Genomic DNA, 14903 nt, shown 5'->3' with positions numbered 1-14903 from the left:
ATATAAGTTATTAGAATGATAAAATTACATTTTTACTATTATAAAAATATATAATTAAATTCCAACCCCTAAAAAAATTCAAGCTCCGCCACTTATGGTTGTTTATCTATTTCGCAATTTTTTGTGTTTGAATAAAGTTAAAAGATTGAATAAAACTTAAAAAATGAAAAATTCGAAGCATGCATTTATACTTTTCTAAAAGAAATAAAAATAGAAACTCAATAGATTTATACAATATTTTTAAAAAAGCGACATTTAATAGATTTCAAGTTCGAACTTCATCCACAACTCTTTCCCGATCTCAGGTGATATCATTCTTTGTACTAAAAGGAAAAAGTTAAATCCCAATCTTAAATTCCATTCGAAAGTGCACCGAAATTCTCTTCTTTTTTATTTGGTTAACTTATCATTTAGCATTTAAATTTGATTTTAATATTCAAACTGGTGTCAAAATTAAACAGTATCATGTGGCCTAATGAATATTTTGCACGTATACCCAATTAAAAAGATATAAACACTTAATTGGATCAAATAAAAGCTTAGATACCAAATTAAAAATTGAAACCAAACTCAAATATTTAAGTCGGACAAAAGAAAATTCAAGTATTAAATTTAAAAAAAAACTTTAGTATTAAAATGAACATTGAAATAAAATTAAGACAAAAAATTTGGATAACGAATTAAATATAAAAACTAAACTCAAATACTAAATAATATATATTTTTATATATAAAAGAGGGTTATCTTATGAATAATGGAAGGGAACGCAAACTTTACTTTGCCAATTGCGAAAGAAGTACAATTTGACAACCCATTATAAAAAATACCTATTTTTTATCTCTTAAGATTCAACTTCTAATGAATTTTAAAATTCAGAAAAAAGAATTTATTAAATGTAATGGAAAATTACATTATATTCAGAAAATTTTATTCAAAATTTGAAATATCGTTGTTAGAAACAATAATTACAAACCCTTAAATGTTTGTTTGAAACGAATCAAATCGGCCAAGGTATTAATTTGGAAAAATGTATTAAACTAGTTGAATCAAGCTAAAAATCAGTTGAACTATATCTTTATTTTTAATAATTTATTTAATTGAATCGATTAAACTAATTAAACCCATAAACTAATACATTGACCCGAAACTTTCAATGAAGCTTTTTGAGGAAGGCTGAACCTAATCATTTGAGGTGGCTCGAACTATTGGATCCTGTAAACTTCCAAGCCCAACCAAGTTGATATTTGTCGTTTATTTTATTATGATCTATTTATTTTTCTTTTCCTTTATGTTAATTTTAAATCCTAATTTGCCTTGAAAACAATGGCTGTAAATAAATGAAAATTTGCAGTTTTGATTCGATTCGGACCTTGTCAATTACATGGTTTCATTTCATCTTACAGATAGAACAAAAGAGCAAAAAATCCCGAACAGTACTACAGCTGAAGCAAAAGAAAAAAAGCACAACATAAAAGGAAAGAAGCCATTAAAGAGAGAAACAAAGATCACTGAGAAGCATAGATATGAACTCCAATGGCAATACAAAAGATAGTAATGAGACCAAAGTAGATAATAGCGTGGACAACAATGGAAGCTCCACTGGTATGCATGTTCCCAAACTCAACAATCTTGTTCCTACCAGGTATTTGAAACAACAGTCCAGGACAAAGCAATACGAACAGCACTGTCGCTACTAAGACAGGACCCCAGTCTGCCATTTGCTGCCGCTGCCTTCGTCTCTCTTTTTTTTTTTCCCCCAGAAGGATAACAAAAAAGTAAAGAAAATGGGGGGAGATGGGGATTGGGGGATAGAATAGAAGACGACGAAATGCGACAGTTTTTGCATCCATTTAGGATCCTTCTCGGCTGTCGTGGCCACGTGACACGACAAGCGAGACATCACGTGAGCGGCCTCCGCTGTTTGTTTTTCTGATTTTCCAACGGCTGGGATTGTCTTGGGGTACTCGAAATTATTGTAGTTGGTAAAATTTGACGTTTTGGTTTTCGATTAGTTCTAAATGATGAAATTTGTATTATTTGTAATTTATATTCTACTTATAGTTTTATTTGTAATTATATTTGTAAATACTTCAAAGAAAAGTACAGAGTAAACAGTCAATTTATTTTATTTCAGTTAACACCGTAATTGTATTCATCAAACATCGATTAGAGTTGTTATCAGGTCACTTCATCCAATCGGGCTCAAAGGCCTGTTTAAAATATAGAACGATTTGAATGAAAATATAAGCTTGAAATATAAGTTTGGACAAAAAAAAACAAGATCTATTTTCTAAATAGATCGGGCATTGAGTAGATTTGTTCATGGGTTGAGTCACCCAGCCCAAAGGCCCGCTCGAAATGTGAGAGGGTTTGTGCAAAAATATAAGCCCAAAAAATAGGTTTGGACAAAAAAACAAGGTCCATTTAAAAGATGGGCCAAGCCTCGGGTAAGACATTTTTGGCTCGGGCCCTGCCCGAATTCACTAAAGGACAATTTTTTTTGTTTTTTAATATTATTTTCTTATTGTTTTCTCCCTGTTTTGCTACCATTTTACTATTATGTTGCTACTATTTTGTTGTTATTGTTTGGATATTGTATAAAACTTATTTTATTGTTAATTTTGTTATTAATTTAAATAAATTTGTTAAACTTGTTATTATTTTAGAGGCATTTGCATGTTAAGTTGCATCTATCTTAGTGTTATTTAAGTATACATATTTTTTAAAATTTATTTTCAATTTGTTGGGAAATATTTATTTTGATGTTTTTAGTATTTTTGATGTATTATATATATTTTAAAATTATATTAAAAATAATATAAAAATTAATATGGGCGGGCCTGGGTTTTAACATTTTTATTTGGGTAGGGATTGGGCAAAATTTTAGGCCTATTTTTCAGACCAGACTCGAGCCTGGTAATCAGGCCTAATTTTTTAGTTGAGCCCGACTCAAACCCGGCCCGGCCCATGCACACCTCTAGCCTCGATTAAGCTTTTTTGGCTCGGGCTTGACCCAGAAACTTGTCTAGAACATTTGTTTTATTGTTAATTTTGCTACTATTTTAGTTGCAACTATCTTAGTATAAATACCTTTTAATATATTTTCAATTTGTTAGTAAACATTTATTTTATAATTTTTAGTGTATTTGATATATTATATATTTTTAAATTATTTTATATAATAAAATAGTTTTTTTAAAATTTTAATACGGTTCAGGCCCGAATTTAGCATCTGCAATCTAAGTCAAGCTTAGACAAAAATTTAGGCCAATTTTTCGGGCCAGATCCAAACCTATCCATCGAACCTAAAATTTTATTAAAATTTGGCTCACAACTCTAATTAAAATAACAAATAATCAAAATGATTGGAATTAATCAACCCAATATAAACATCAAAATGCAGAATTGATAATAAAATGTGATATTAGTACATCAAATCGTACACAAATAAGCAAAACACAAAAAGAATAAAAATACACATAGAAAGTTGTTAATGCAATCTATATTGTAAGATAATAGTCAGATCTATCTATTCATTAGATAATTACAAGTACACAGGTTGTAATAATTTGTATAATTAGATAATGTTTCATCTCTTCTTAAAACTCTTATTTTTTTATTTGTAATTTTAATAATTCGTTAGCCTAATATTTTTTTTAAAATTTATAATTATTATTGAAAAAGAGATGATTTCTATTAGAAAGATGAACATAGGCACCTTTGGATGAATAATGTATAAATTTCGATTACTAAAAATGATAACTTTTACAAAATGAATAAAAAAGAAAGTCAAAAAAACAACATAATTTGTAGTTTTGTTTCGACTAAGTTCAGAAGATAAAGAAGATAAAGAAGATAAACGAACTCGAACAATAAATTGAAACACAATCAAACTATATATATAAATATAAATATATATATGTGTATATATATATAAAAGAATAAGAAGAAAATAATGTCAAAACAATAAAGGAGGTTAGCCAGCGTAGATGCGGATGCCCAGGGCCAAAATGAGGATAGTGAAGAGACCAAAGAAGAGGAGAGTGTGGATCACAATGGCTTTGCCATTTGTTTGGAAGTTACCAAATTCAACAGTTCGGTTGTTCCCTGGAAGCTGGAAGAGAAGGCCAGGGGACAGCAGTATGAACAGCATATAGCCTACAAGAACGGGCGCCCAATCCACCATTGCTTTAGTACCTTCTAGCTGATGTCAATTTTTGCTGCAATGCAACCTCTCTCAGTTAAAAAAACAAACACAAGAAATGCTTTCCAACAATGCAATGGAACATCAATACAAGCCTATAAATATATTTGGTATGTAAAAGTGACGAAGGACCCGTTTAGATTACTTGTATTCGGATATAATTATGGGTATAATTTTTAAAATAAGTATTTGGCACTCACTTTATAAATTATATTGGCTATTACTTTTTTTGGCTTTGGAATTGGGATACTTTTGAGTATAGAAACAGTAAAAAGAGCCAAGTTTCAATCAGATGAGAGAAATGATAAATTCTTTTCTTACAATGAAAGCATCAAAATATGGGATCGAATACCATGAATATTTGAGTTTGGGGATCTTTCATTTGAAGTGAAAACTGTTAAGCAAAGGTGCCTTTCTTCGGTATAAAGACATGCCAATGGTGACAAAAGAAAGTAATCCAATTGGGTTAAGCATCTCTCCAGCATCCGTCCAATGAACTGATTAAATCCATTGTTGTCAGTGCTGTATTAGTGAGCGTATCCTCAATGTTATTTGAATTGTATTCAAATAGTTCATCTTACTAGAATTGCTCCTAGGTCGGATTGTTCATCCAGGTTTGAAAGTTCATTTAAAAAAATAAAAGAATCTAAACAAATTTATAAGGTCTAAAAAGTAAGTTTGAGTAAAATTTTAAGGCCCGTTTTTTATATGAGACTGCCTTTAGACAAGATTTTTTCGTTTGACCCAAATATGTTATGTTATAAAAGATATTTTTATTAATTATATATGTTAAATAATAAATATATTTATATATATTTATATTAAATCACTAATTAAATAACAATTAAATTCATTATCCAAAACTTAAAAATAACTTATCCAACTAAATAACCCAACCCAAAATATAAAATTTTAAAATTTATATTTAATACAATAAAATATTCATTATATTTATGGTAGTGTTTTTTTAATATAAATATTTTTAAATGTCTTTTTAATGTGTTAGAGAACATTAATTTTATTAGTGCATTTAGTGTATTTTATTTTTAAATAAAAAACTAATCTAAAAAAATCAAATATAGGCAGGCCGGGTCAGGCCTGGGTTTATCTTTCTTAAATTTGGTCGGGATTAGGTAAAAAGTAAGCCCATTTTTTAGGTCAGGGTTTGGCTTAGGCTTAGAAATTAATCTATATACCTTGCATGAGCCCAGCCTAACCCATTAGCACCTCTATGTTGGACCAGTTGAGGTATCGATCTGGAGAAAGGCTTTGAACTGGTTAAGCTAGGAACCGATACAGATTGGTTTAACCGGGCTAAAAAATCGGTTGAATTAGCAGTTAAATTAATTTTCAATTTTTTTATTAATTTTTAATGATTTATTTAATCGAACAATCTAGATTGCTCAAATAAATTGGGCTGGTGAACTGACTGATTCGACCACCGATCTAGTTTTGAAAAGTTTGTCTATTGTTTTTATTTTGATATATTACTTCAAATTAATTTCTGTTTTTAATATTTTTTCCATGTATATTTATCGCCTATTTTTTAATTTTTAAAATAAACTACACACATTGTACTCCTATAAAAAGAAATTCAAGATTAAACTTCCTGAGAAGGATAATCTAAAAAAATTGGTTTAAAATATCAAAATTTCACATTAGCTAGTATGGGCCGATAAGCAATGATACAAGTTGACATTAATTAAAATGGATCGAAGTGCATAAGAGTGCTTGGAACGTACCAAAATTTTAATCAAAACAAAATATAGATTATTTGATACCGGCTTAAAATCAAAATAATACATATCAACCAGTGTTGGAATACACTTTAAATTTTGATTTTAAGCCAGTATCAAATAGTAAGTTAGATTTATTTTAGTTTGTTTTGATGAAATTAATTATATTAATTATGTCAAATTCATTTATCTTACCTAATCTATGGAAATATTTTCAAATTTCAAACGCCTATAGACAAAATTTAAATAGATGTTAATTTTTGTGTACAATCAACTTTCTTTATAACAATTACTTTCTATATTAACATTTTATTATATAACTAAATTTACTATGCATTTGATTTTTATATTCTATTTTTACCTTCCGTAACAACTTTTTATCTATAACAACAACTATAAAGTATGGAATACAATTTTTGTTTTGTCTTAAAATTTAGTAAAATTAATTTTACTCCTAAGTGAATAATAATAAAATTCAGTTATGATATTATTTCAATAAAATGTTTAATTTTCATATAAAAACGTGTTAATCATATTTTATAAAATGTAAATAACTTTTAATAAATCGAATTACATTTACAAATTCCATTAAAGATACAATCTAAATCTTATTAATTAATAATATTATTGTAATTTATTTTTAATTTAAAATTTTAAAAACTCAAACAGAATCTAGATCTCAAACGTTGTTATAGGTGTCTCAAATGCTATTATAAACGAATAAGAGTCACCTCTTTATAACACCAAAAATTTTGACATACAAGCAAATTGTTATAAAGAGATTGATTATATAGAGTTTCATTAGTTCATTTAAAAATTGAAATTTCAAGTGTTGAAATTAATAGGGATTAAAATTGAATTATAAAAATTGTTTGGTCTGTTGTTGAAAATTAAGGATGAAATATAAATAAATTATTTGTTAAATTTAATATTAAAATTTGAAATCTTGATTTTTATCTTTTTACTATTAAATTTATCTTGAATATAAAAAATATGTTGTGAAAGTTAAAAGGTTAAATATAAAAAAATATCATAAAACTAAAAAATAATTAATTTAGGCTTAATATATAATTTGGTATTAAAATTGATATTTTATGTGGTACATGTATTATTTTTGGTCTAATATGGTATTTTATTTGACAAAAATTAAATATTTTGGTAAGATAACAAATTTACTTTTTAGTGTTTAATCCGGATTAGAGTTAATTTGATGAAAATTCATAATTAACACTAAAAAGTTAATACTATTACCTTTAGTATCAAAATATATAATTTTTATCAAATTACAGTACTAAAAAACAATATAAATACCATATTAAAAAAAACGTGAAACTCAAAATTAAATAATATATTAAGCCATTAATTTAAATGATCGTGAATTGATTTGTAATAATAGAGTTATTATTAGGTACATTGTCAATGAAAAAAAATTCCACAATTATGGGTAAGGTAATTATATGTGTGCATTTATTTATTTATTACATTTTTAAATATAATTCAATAGACACTTGTCATAATCTAACCTTTGCTCTTTTTTTCTTTATCAAATATTAACCTTAATAGACAAAGTAAAAAAAAAATGATATAATAGCTAATTTGGTTATTAGTGTAATAATAACCTGCTAGTCTGTAATCTGTATGGTATTACCGTCATTAACTTTTGTTACTGCTACGTAGTACGATTTAAGTGCTGTAATTATATTCGCAAATTCGTGAAAAAAAATTTGAAGGGCAAATTCGCGAAAATTTGAAACCTCACAAAATCCCGTCAAATTTGATCAATTTCAGTTTAACAATAGCCTACGTGGAAGAACCTGTTTGGCTCTCTTTCCCCCCAAATTTCAAACCATTCCCATTTCTTAGGGTTTTCGTGGCTCTGTTCTCTCTTCTATCTCCACTTTCCGGTCGGTAAAATTTCCGGCGAGTTTTTTCCCAAAAGGATTTCCGACCGACGATTATTCCATTTTCATCGTCAAACTCACGAAACTCGAAGAACTTCCCCGGTCTTTTTTGAAGCCAAGAGTCTTCAGTTTGTTATTATTATTATTATTACTTCATTTTCCCTCTTCACCTCTGCTCAATTTGTTTATAATCAAAACTAGAGCTGCAATTTTGATAGGTTTTAGCGTTTTAATTGGAATCCCCTGTTTCGACGTTGAAATCAAATAAGTTTCTAATTTTGGTAAGTGGTTAATTAATTACTTAAAAAAAAGTTTGTTTCTATTCGTTTTTCTTTCATATGTTACGAACTGGAAACGCTATGCATTTGGCAGGTATTAGCGATGAAAAGTCAAAGCGGTTCGTCGAGGCGAAGTTTGTCAATTGTAAGTGTGTCATCAGGGAGGAAAAAAATGTTGGAGAATGGGGGTTCCGACTCTTTCCGAAAACTCGTACCATCTTCCCATTCTATGTAAGTTTTTTTTTTTTCCATTTCGAATCTTGTGCTTCATTTATCCTTTCGAAAAGTAATAGTTGAACTGAATTTCGACGAATTGTTGAAGCTTTTGATAACGAAAATTTTAGGTTATGATGTGTGAAAGGCACAGTTTAGTTTGTTGGAGTTTTGAGAAAAGGGATTATTGAATTTGAGTGGATTGAAGGAGGACTGTAAATCATTTAAAATATATTCTTCTAGTAGTTTTTTAAGGGATCTTTACTTTAATTGCTACTGCTTGCATAATCTTTAAATATTTCGAGGAGTACCTGGTTGGAAAATTTGTGGGTCGCTTCTGGTTCTGGATGATGCTATACTAATGTTTCCGGAGTTTATTCTTTTCTAACGTGAGGTTAGCTCTAGAATATTACCTCGAAAGCCTGAATTGTATGCATATTTTAGGAGGCTGTCTTTTGCAAAGGAGGAGGGTATGGACTGTGGAGTGGTAAACTAAGTAGGGTTTGAGCTAAAAAAACTTGAGCAACTATGATCTTCTTTTTCCTCTTTACCTTGTATGTTTTGTTTATGTTGCTTGGCAATACATCCTAAATAGGAGCATTCAATATTTCCCTACTTTTTGGAGGTTCATACTCTTATCTTGATAAGGATGTGCACACTTTGAGGTTTAGGATATGTGTCTAACACAAGTACTTTGGCAAAGTTGAAAGGGTTGGAGCAATATGTTTCTCTTCTAGTTCTGCTTCTTTAAACGCAAACCTTCCTTTCTTTGCTTTGAAACATGTTTGAACTCTTTATTTTGAAATTTTAATTCTACAAGAGTAGAAGCTACAAATGAGTAGCAACTTGCAAAAACAGTGGACATGTAATTTTTTTCTGTTAGTCTTGTTCATTGATGAAAATATTTGGAAATTCATGTTTTAAATGTATACATTCTGTCAAATTATTGATGAAAGTTGGTACAGATCTAACTAATATAAAATATTATCTTCAAAGAAGTAGTAATGGAACTTTTTGTTTCAAATTGCATGTTGAAAGGTCACTTTCTGGAGAGCGTACTGTGAAGAGGTTGCGGCTGTCAAAGGCTTTGACAGTACCTGATAGTACAAGCATTTACGAGGCTTGCCGTAGGATGGCTGCTCGTAAGGTTGATGCTTTACTGCTTACTGACTCTAATGCATTACTTTGCGGAATCCTCACAGACAAGGTTTGACTTATATCCTTGTGGACTGTAACAAATTCCTTTACACCTAAATCTTCAAACAATTTGAGGCAGCTACAAGATTTAATTTCTTTACTCGAATAGAATATCTTAAACCATTCTACCTAAGGAGGTTGACAAGTGGCCTTTGCCAATCGATAACTATGACATCTCTTATTTATGGAGTTTTTATTTTTTAATGTCTGAAGGACATAACAGCAAGAGTGATTGCTCGGGAGCTTAATTTGGAGACACCCGTTTCCAAAGTGATGACCAAGAACCCTGTATTTGTTCTTTCTGACTCTCTTGCGGTGGAGGCGCTCCAGAAGATGGTGCAAGGTTGGCCTTTTTTGATGAGCAACCACCTTTATGTGATACATTTTCTCAGCTCTTACCATCTAATGTTCTTATTTTATTATAAACAGGAAAATTTAGACACTTGCCTGTTGTACAGAATGGTGAAGTTATTGCCTTACTTGATATAGCTAAGTGCTTGTACGATGCTATTGCTCGAATGGAAAGGGCAGCTGAAAAGGGAAAAGCCATTGTTGCAGCTGTTGAGGGTGTAGAAAAAAATTGGGGAACTTCTATATCTGGTTAGCGGATAATGTTTTCTTTTGTCTTTGATGGAGTAGCTTTTGTGCTTTTTTTGCTTTTGGTCATTGGGTATTCATATAGTGTTTTTAGTTTTGCTATCAGCAAACAAGTTTAAATCTGTGCAATCTTTTGGATGATATGCAGGTCAGAATACATTCATTGAGACACTTCGTGAGCGTATGTTCAGGCCGTCACTGTCTACAATTATCACAGACAATCCAAAGTAGGTAATACTTATATATATATATATTTGGTCCTTTATTCAGTATCTGTTAATGATATTCTGTTCACACTTCATACTATGAGTAGCATTGGTTAACATGACGCCTATCTGTCAGGATTGTAACAGTTTCACCTGATGACACAGTTTTAGCGGCTGCAAAAAAGATGCTTGAATCTCAATTAAGCTCTGCAGTTGTGACAGTTGATAACAAACCACAAGGAATTTTAACGTGAGTATTTTAAATCAAATTGCAATTCACCATTGTTTGTTATGTGGCCAAGGGAGGGAAGTAAGGAGTATCATAATCTGTTTTTATTACGTATAATTGTTATTGTGTCATTGGCATATATTGTTAGTTATGCCTTTGAGTTTCTGACAGTTCAAAGGATATATTGATGCGGGTAATAACACAAAATCTTCCTCCAGAGACTACCCCAGTTGAGAAGGTAAATTTTTCCTTGATCTTGTTTTATGTTCTTATGTCAGCAGCATTTTATCCTTATGACTTGACCTTATACGCTTTAGTAGCAGCTTATCAATTCTTCGCATTCTTGAGTTATAGTCATTTTGCCCTTAATGTGATGCATAGGTCATGACTCCTAACCCAGAATGTGCAACAGTTGACACATCAATTGTTGATGCTTTGCATCAGATGCATGTTGGGAAATTTTTACACGTTCCTGTGCTAAATAGAGGTGATATGAGTTACTACCTTCCAAAGAATATATTGTTGCATGTAGATCAAACTACTTCTTAATAATATTCTATGGTTGTATGCAGATGGAGAGATTGTTGCTATTGTTGATGTAATCCACATAACTCATGCCGCTATCGCCACAGTAAGTCAAGTCAATATCTTTCAAGGTTATGATGTTCTTGAAGTAATCTTACAGGATAAATGCTGTAGTGTATGAATATTTATTCCAAAGCACTTAACAAACTTGTTTAAATATTTTTGTAAATGGATTTGAAAATTCTGAGAAGAATATAATTATTTTTTTCTTCTGCTTGGCGAAATGGTCTTATTATTTTCTTCAATAACCAGGTTGGGAGCACTTCTGGAATCAATAATGAGGCTACCACAACAATGATGCAAAGGTTTTGGGATTCTGCAATTGCCTTACCACCCAATGAAGATGATGATGAGGCTCGAAGGTTTCCTATATTGATGTTTCTCTGATTATATAGTTGTGATTTTTGCTGTTTCTGTTTACTAACTTATTGATAGGATGATGTTTCAGTGAAAGTTCTTTGAAGCTGGCTTCTGAGACAGGGAGATGTCTTCCCTATCCTTCATCCTATTTGCCAAATACGTTCGGTTTCAAAATACAAGATAGAAGGGGTCGAATGCATAGGTTTATTTGTGGTATGCTACTGTTTCAGCTCTTCCGTGAAATATGGTACTTTATTTTGCATGCTGCACAGGTGCAAATCTTTTGTTGTCTATTAACTTGTAAAATTTCTGCGGCCTAACCAAAACTTGACAAGTTCACCTATAAATGAACTAGCTCTAAGATTTGATCATTCGATCTGTTTTTTTTGGTCCAAGTTCTAATCATATGTTTAATATCTATGTGTGATTCACATGTGGTTAGTGGTGCTTCATCGAGATCATTATTCTTGTGGACATGCAGGCCTTTTTCCACATTTTTTGAGCATTATGTTCAGTAGATATTATAGGAGGGTTCTAATTCTTCATGAACACCCTTCATGTTTTCCTATTATTAGGTCCAGAAAAATTGTATTTTAATGGGCATTTTGCTTATTGCTCCACAATACAGATACACGAAGTATGACAGATGTAATAACTGCTATCCTTCAGAGGCTGGAGGATGACATAGACAGGAACAGGGTGCCTCAAATTCTGGTAGGCATTTAGGAATAAAGATTTATTAGTTTCTGACGAAGATGAAGATGATGGGTATCTAACATATATCTTATGCTAATTGGCCGGCATGTTATGCAGTATGAAGATGAAGACCATGACAAAGTTGTACTGGCATCAGACAGTGATCTTGCAGCAGCTGTGGAGCATGCAAAATTGCTTGGTTGGAAGGTATATAACTGAACTGTCTTTTTATGGATAGAGCATTACAGTAGAATTCGCCGTTACTCTCAAATGATAATGTACGTATGTATGATTACGATTTGACACTTCAAATTGGATTGGAAACACTTTGAGAGTTCTGTAATATGAATTTGCAGGGTTTGAAATTGCATCTAGATTATTCAGGAAAACAAAATCGACGAAGGGGTTCAGGTTCTGGAAGTTTGGATTATGCTCAATCAGATGCATGGGCTGCTGCATACAGTGCGGTTGCAGCCGGGGCTGCAGTTGTTGCTGGGCTGAGCTTATTAGCATACTTGAGAAAAGCCGGTAATTAGCACTGTTGAAAAAAAGAAAAATCCTCATTTATAAATTACTGAAAGGTCAACTTGGCTTTGAGGCATTTCTTGTGCTAGATTTCTCCCCTGATTTATTAGGTCAACACTCTCATTGGCATGGAAATGAAGAAATTCATTTGTTCTTTTTTTCATTGCTTTGTGGGTTGGTTCTTCTTTGCTACCTGCATAGCAAACAATTTGAACTAAACTGTGGTCGTCTCCATTGTTTATCACCGAGTTTTTTTGCAACTTATTTAAGGGTTAAAGGGTGGAATAATCACATTGTATAAACAAAATAAATTGTAGCATTTCATGAAATGTAGTTTCTGATTTTCGAGAAACAGCTCCCAACTTTGTTGTTGTAACTTCTTTTTGTTCTTTTTAAGTTTAATCCAAATTTTTATCATACCTATGTCCAAATCCGCTTATCATATTACTATCTACGTTGTCTGTTCAATAGATGAATTTGATAAATATATGCATTTTACAAAGTAAAATATATTATTGATTTCAATTTGGATATCGAATTCCGTTATTTGCAAAAATAAAATAAATTTAAATACCTAAAATTATTATTTTAAAATTAAAATAGATGTGAAATAAAAAAAATTAAATATTTGAATATATTATTTAGAAAAGTAAAATGAATTCTATATTAAAACCCTGGGTTCGCATTGAATTCAATGCAAATTATAAAAATGATGGAAATAAAATATTATGTAAATTCTGAATATTTGAATCCGCGTGCTTCTCTGTGACATAAACTGTCCCAAAGCCTAAAATGCCCAATTCTTCTAAGTTGTCGGCTGGTGGTTGGCTTGGCTCTGAAAAGCCTGATTTTGGGTATGTGGTTGAATATATATATATATAAAATGTATTAAGCATTTAATTGATATCACGACACAATTAGATATTAACTTAATTAAATAAAGATAAAAATAAAATAAATTGTAAATATATATTTAAATTTAAAATATAATTTATTATTAATATTAAATTTTAAAAATATATTTATTACGTAATTTTCTTTTTACGTGCCATAATCTTGTACATATATGTATACATAAACAGTTCCCTTAAGTCGTTTTCTTGGGAAAGAAGACCAAGAACAATATACAGTGATTCCCAGGTTCCCTATTCTCTAAGCGAAGTATCGAAGAACAGAGCATAATTTATGGAGGACAAGATTCGTCTTTGCTTTGCTTTAGCCTTTGAGATCGCCATCAAAACGTGTTTACCTTTGTAAAAAAAAAACAACAACAAGAAGTTTCATTATGGTCCATTATAATAAATATCATCGCTATTTATATATTTCTCATAAATTAATTTAAACAAAAATATTTTTATTAAAACAGTAATTCACAGTTATTAGAAGGAAAATTATTCGATGAAATTTTGTATGAGTAGAATTTAGAAGTTGATAAATATAGTATTTACCGCTTAATAAAAAGAATTTCTAAATATTAAAAAAAATAAGTAACAGTATTACTTGCTTGTGATAAAATCTATAATTAGACTAAATTAAAAATAAAAAACAATCTAATTCAGTGATGGAATATGGGTTACATAAAATCTGAAATTATTCCACAGCAAAGCATGGTTGGAAGATTATAAAATGCATCACGTGCATTACATTTACTCTGTTCTAAACCCTGATTAAATTAATAGTACCCACCGAAACTTGGCCCATTATTTCATGTTCTGTTAGTGGAAGAAAAAAGTTGAAGTCTTTGTCCCATCGACTCTACTTTTCTTTATAATTTATGTAATCAATTTGGATTAAATTAAAGTAAGTGTTTGCTTTTTATTTAGTGATATTAGAATTTCTTTTAATAAAATCGACTTTATCACATCATTTATTTAATTTTATTTTAGATATCTATTTTACTTTTAAGTGTACAATGAAACTCAAATTTTCAATTTTAAGAATCTTTTGTCTATTATATTATGTTGTAATTATTCAAATATATATTTATACTTGCGAGTGTAATATTTATTTTATAAAATTGGTTTGATTTTATCAAAAGTCCAGTTTAAAATTCAGGTCTTATATTTTAATTTTAAGAAATTTGATTTTAGTTATTTATGGTACATGGCAATTAAAAAGAGGCATGATGAGACTTTGTTAGCTCTCAACTTTTTTAGCTTTTGTTAATTTCGCTCAA

The 14903-nt window shown here is 30.1% G+C and overlaps 3 protein-coding genes across 3 annotated transcripts; 1 reads left to right on the top strand and 2 right to left on the bottom strand.

The window, feature by feature from the left end:
* Positions 1–1334: 1334 nt before the first annotated feature.
* Positions 1335–1827, bottom strand: LOC107911251 (uncharacterized). The gene has a single exon (XM_016839124.2). It carries the CDS (start codon positions 1716–1718, stop codon positions 1506–1508), a length of 213 nt encoding a protein of 70 aa, XP_016694613.2. The 5' UTR covers positions 1719–1827; the 3' UTR covers positions 1335–1505.
* Positions 1828–3828: 2001 nt separating this feature from the next.
* On the bottom strand, positions 3829–4338 carry LOC107911252 (uncharacterized). The gene has a single exon (XM_016839125.2). It carries the CDS (start codon positions 4184–4186, stop codon positions 3977–3979), a length of 210 nt encoding a protein of 69 aa, XP_016694614.1. The 5' UTR covers positions 4187–4338; the 3' UTR covers positions 3829–3976.
* A 3363-nt stretch (positions 4339–7701) lies between these two features.
* LOC107912079 (CBS domain-containing protein CBSCBSPB5) lies at positions 7702–13144 on the top strand. Its single transcript, XM_016840123.2, has 15 exons — positions 7702–8122; positions 8214–8350; positions 9371–9539; positions 9743–9872; positions 9959–10129; positions 10275–10353; positions 10469–10582; positions 10733–10799; positions 10943–11048; positions 11134–11192; positions 11399–11508; positions 11595–11719; positions 12135–12220; positions 12320–12409; positions 12559–13144. Exons 2-15 carry the CDS (start codon positions 8223–8225, stop codon positions 12736–12738), a joined length of 1614 nt encoding a protein of 537 aa, XP_016695612.2. The 5' UTR covers positions 7702–8122; positions 8214–8222; the 3' UTR covers positions 12739–13144.
* Positions 13145–14903: the final 1759 nt, after the last annotated feature.

The sequence above is a fragment of the Gossypium hirsutum genome, chromosome D11, assembly GCF_007990345.1.
Source record: "Gossypium hirsutum isolate 1008001.06 chromosome D11, Gossypium_hirsutum_v2.1, whole genome shotgun sequence".
NCBI classification, from domain to species: Eukaryota; Viridiplantae; Streptophyta; class Magnoliopsida; order Malvales; family Malvaceae; genus Gossypium; species Gossypium hirsutum.
The sequence above is the reverse complement of the archived record's forward strand: the minus strand, read 5'-3'. Positions and strand labels throughout refer to the sequence as shown.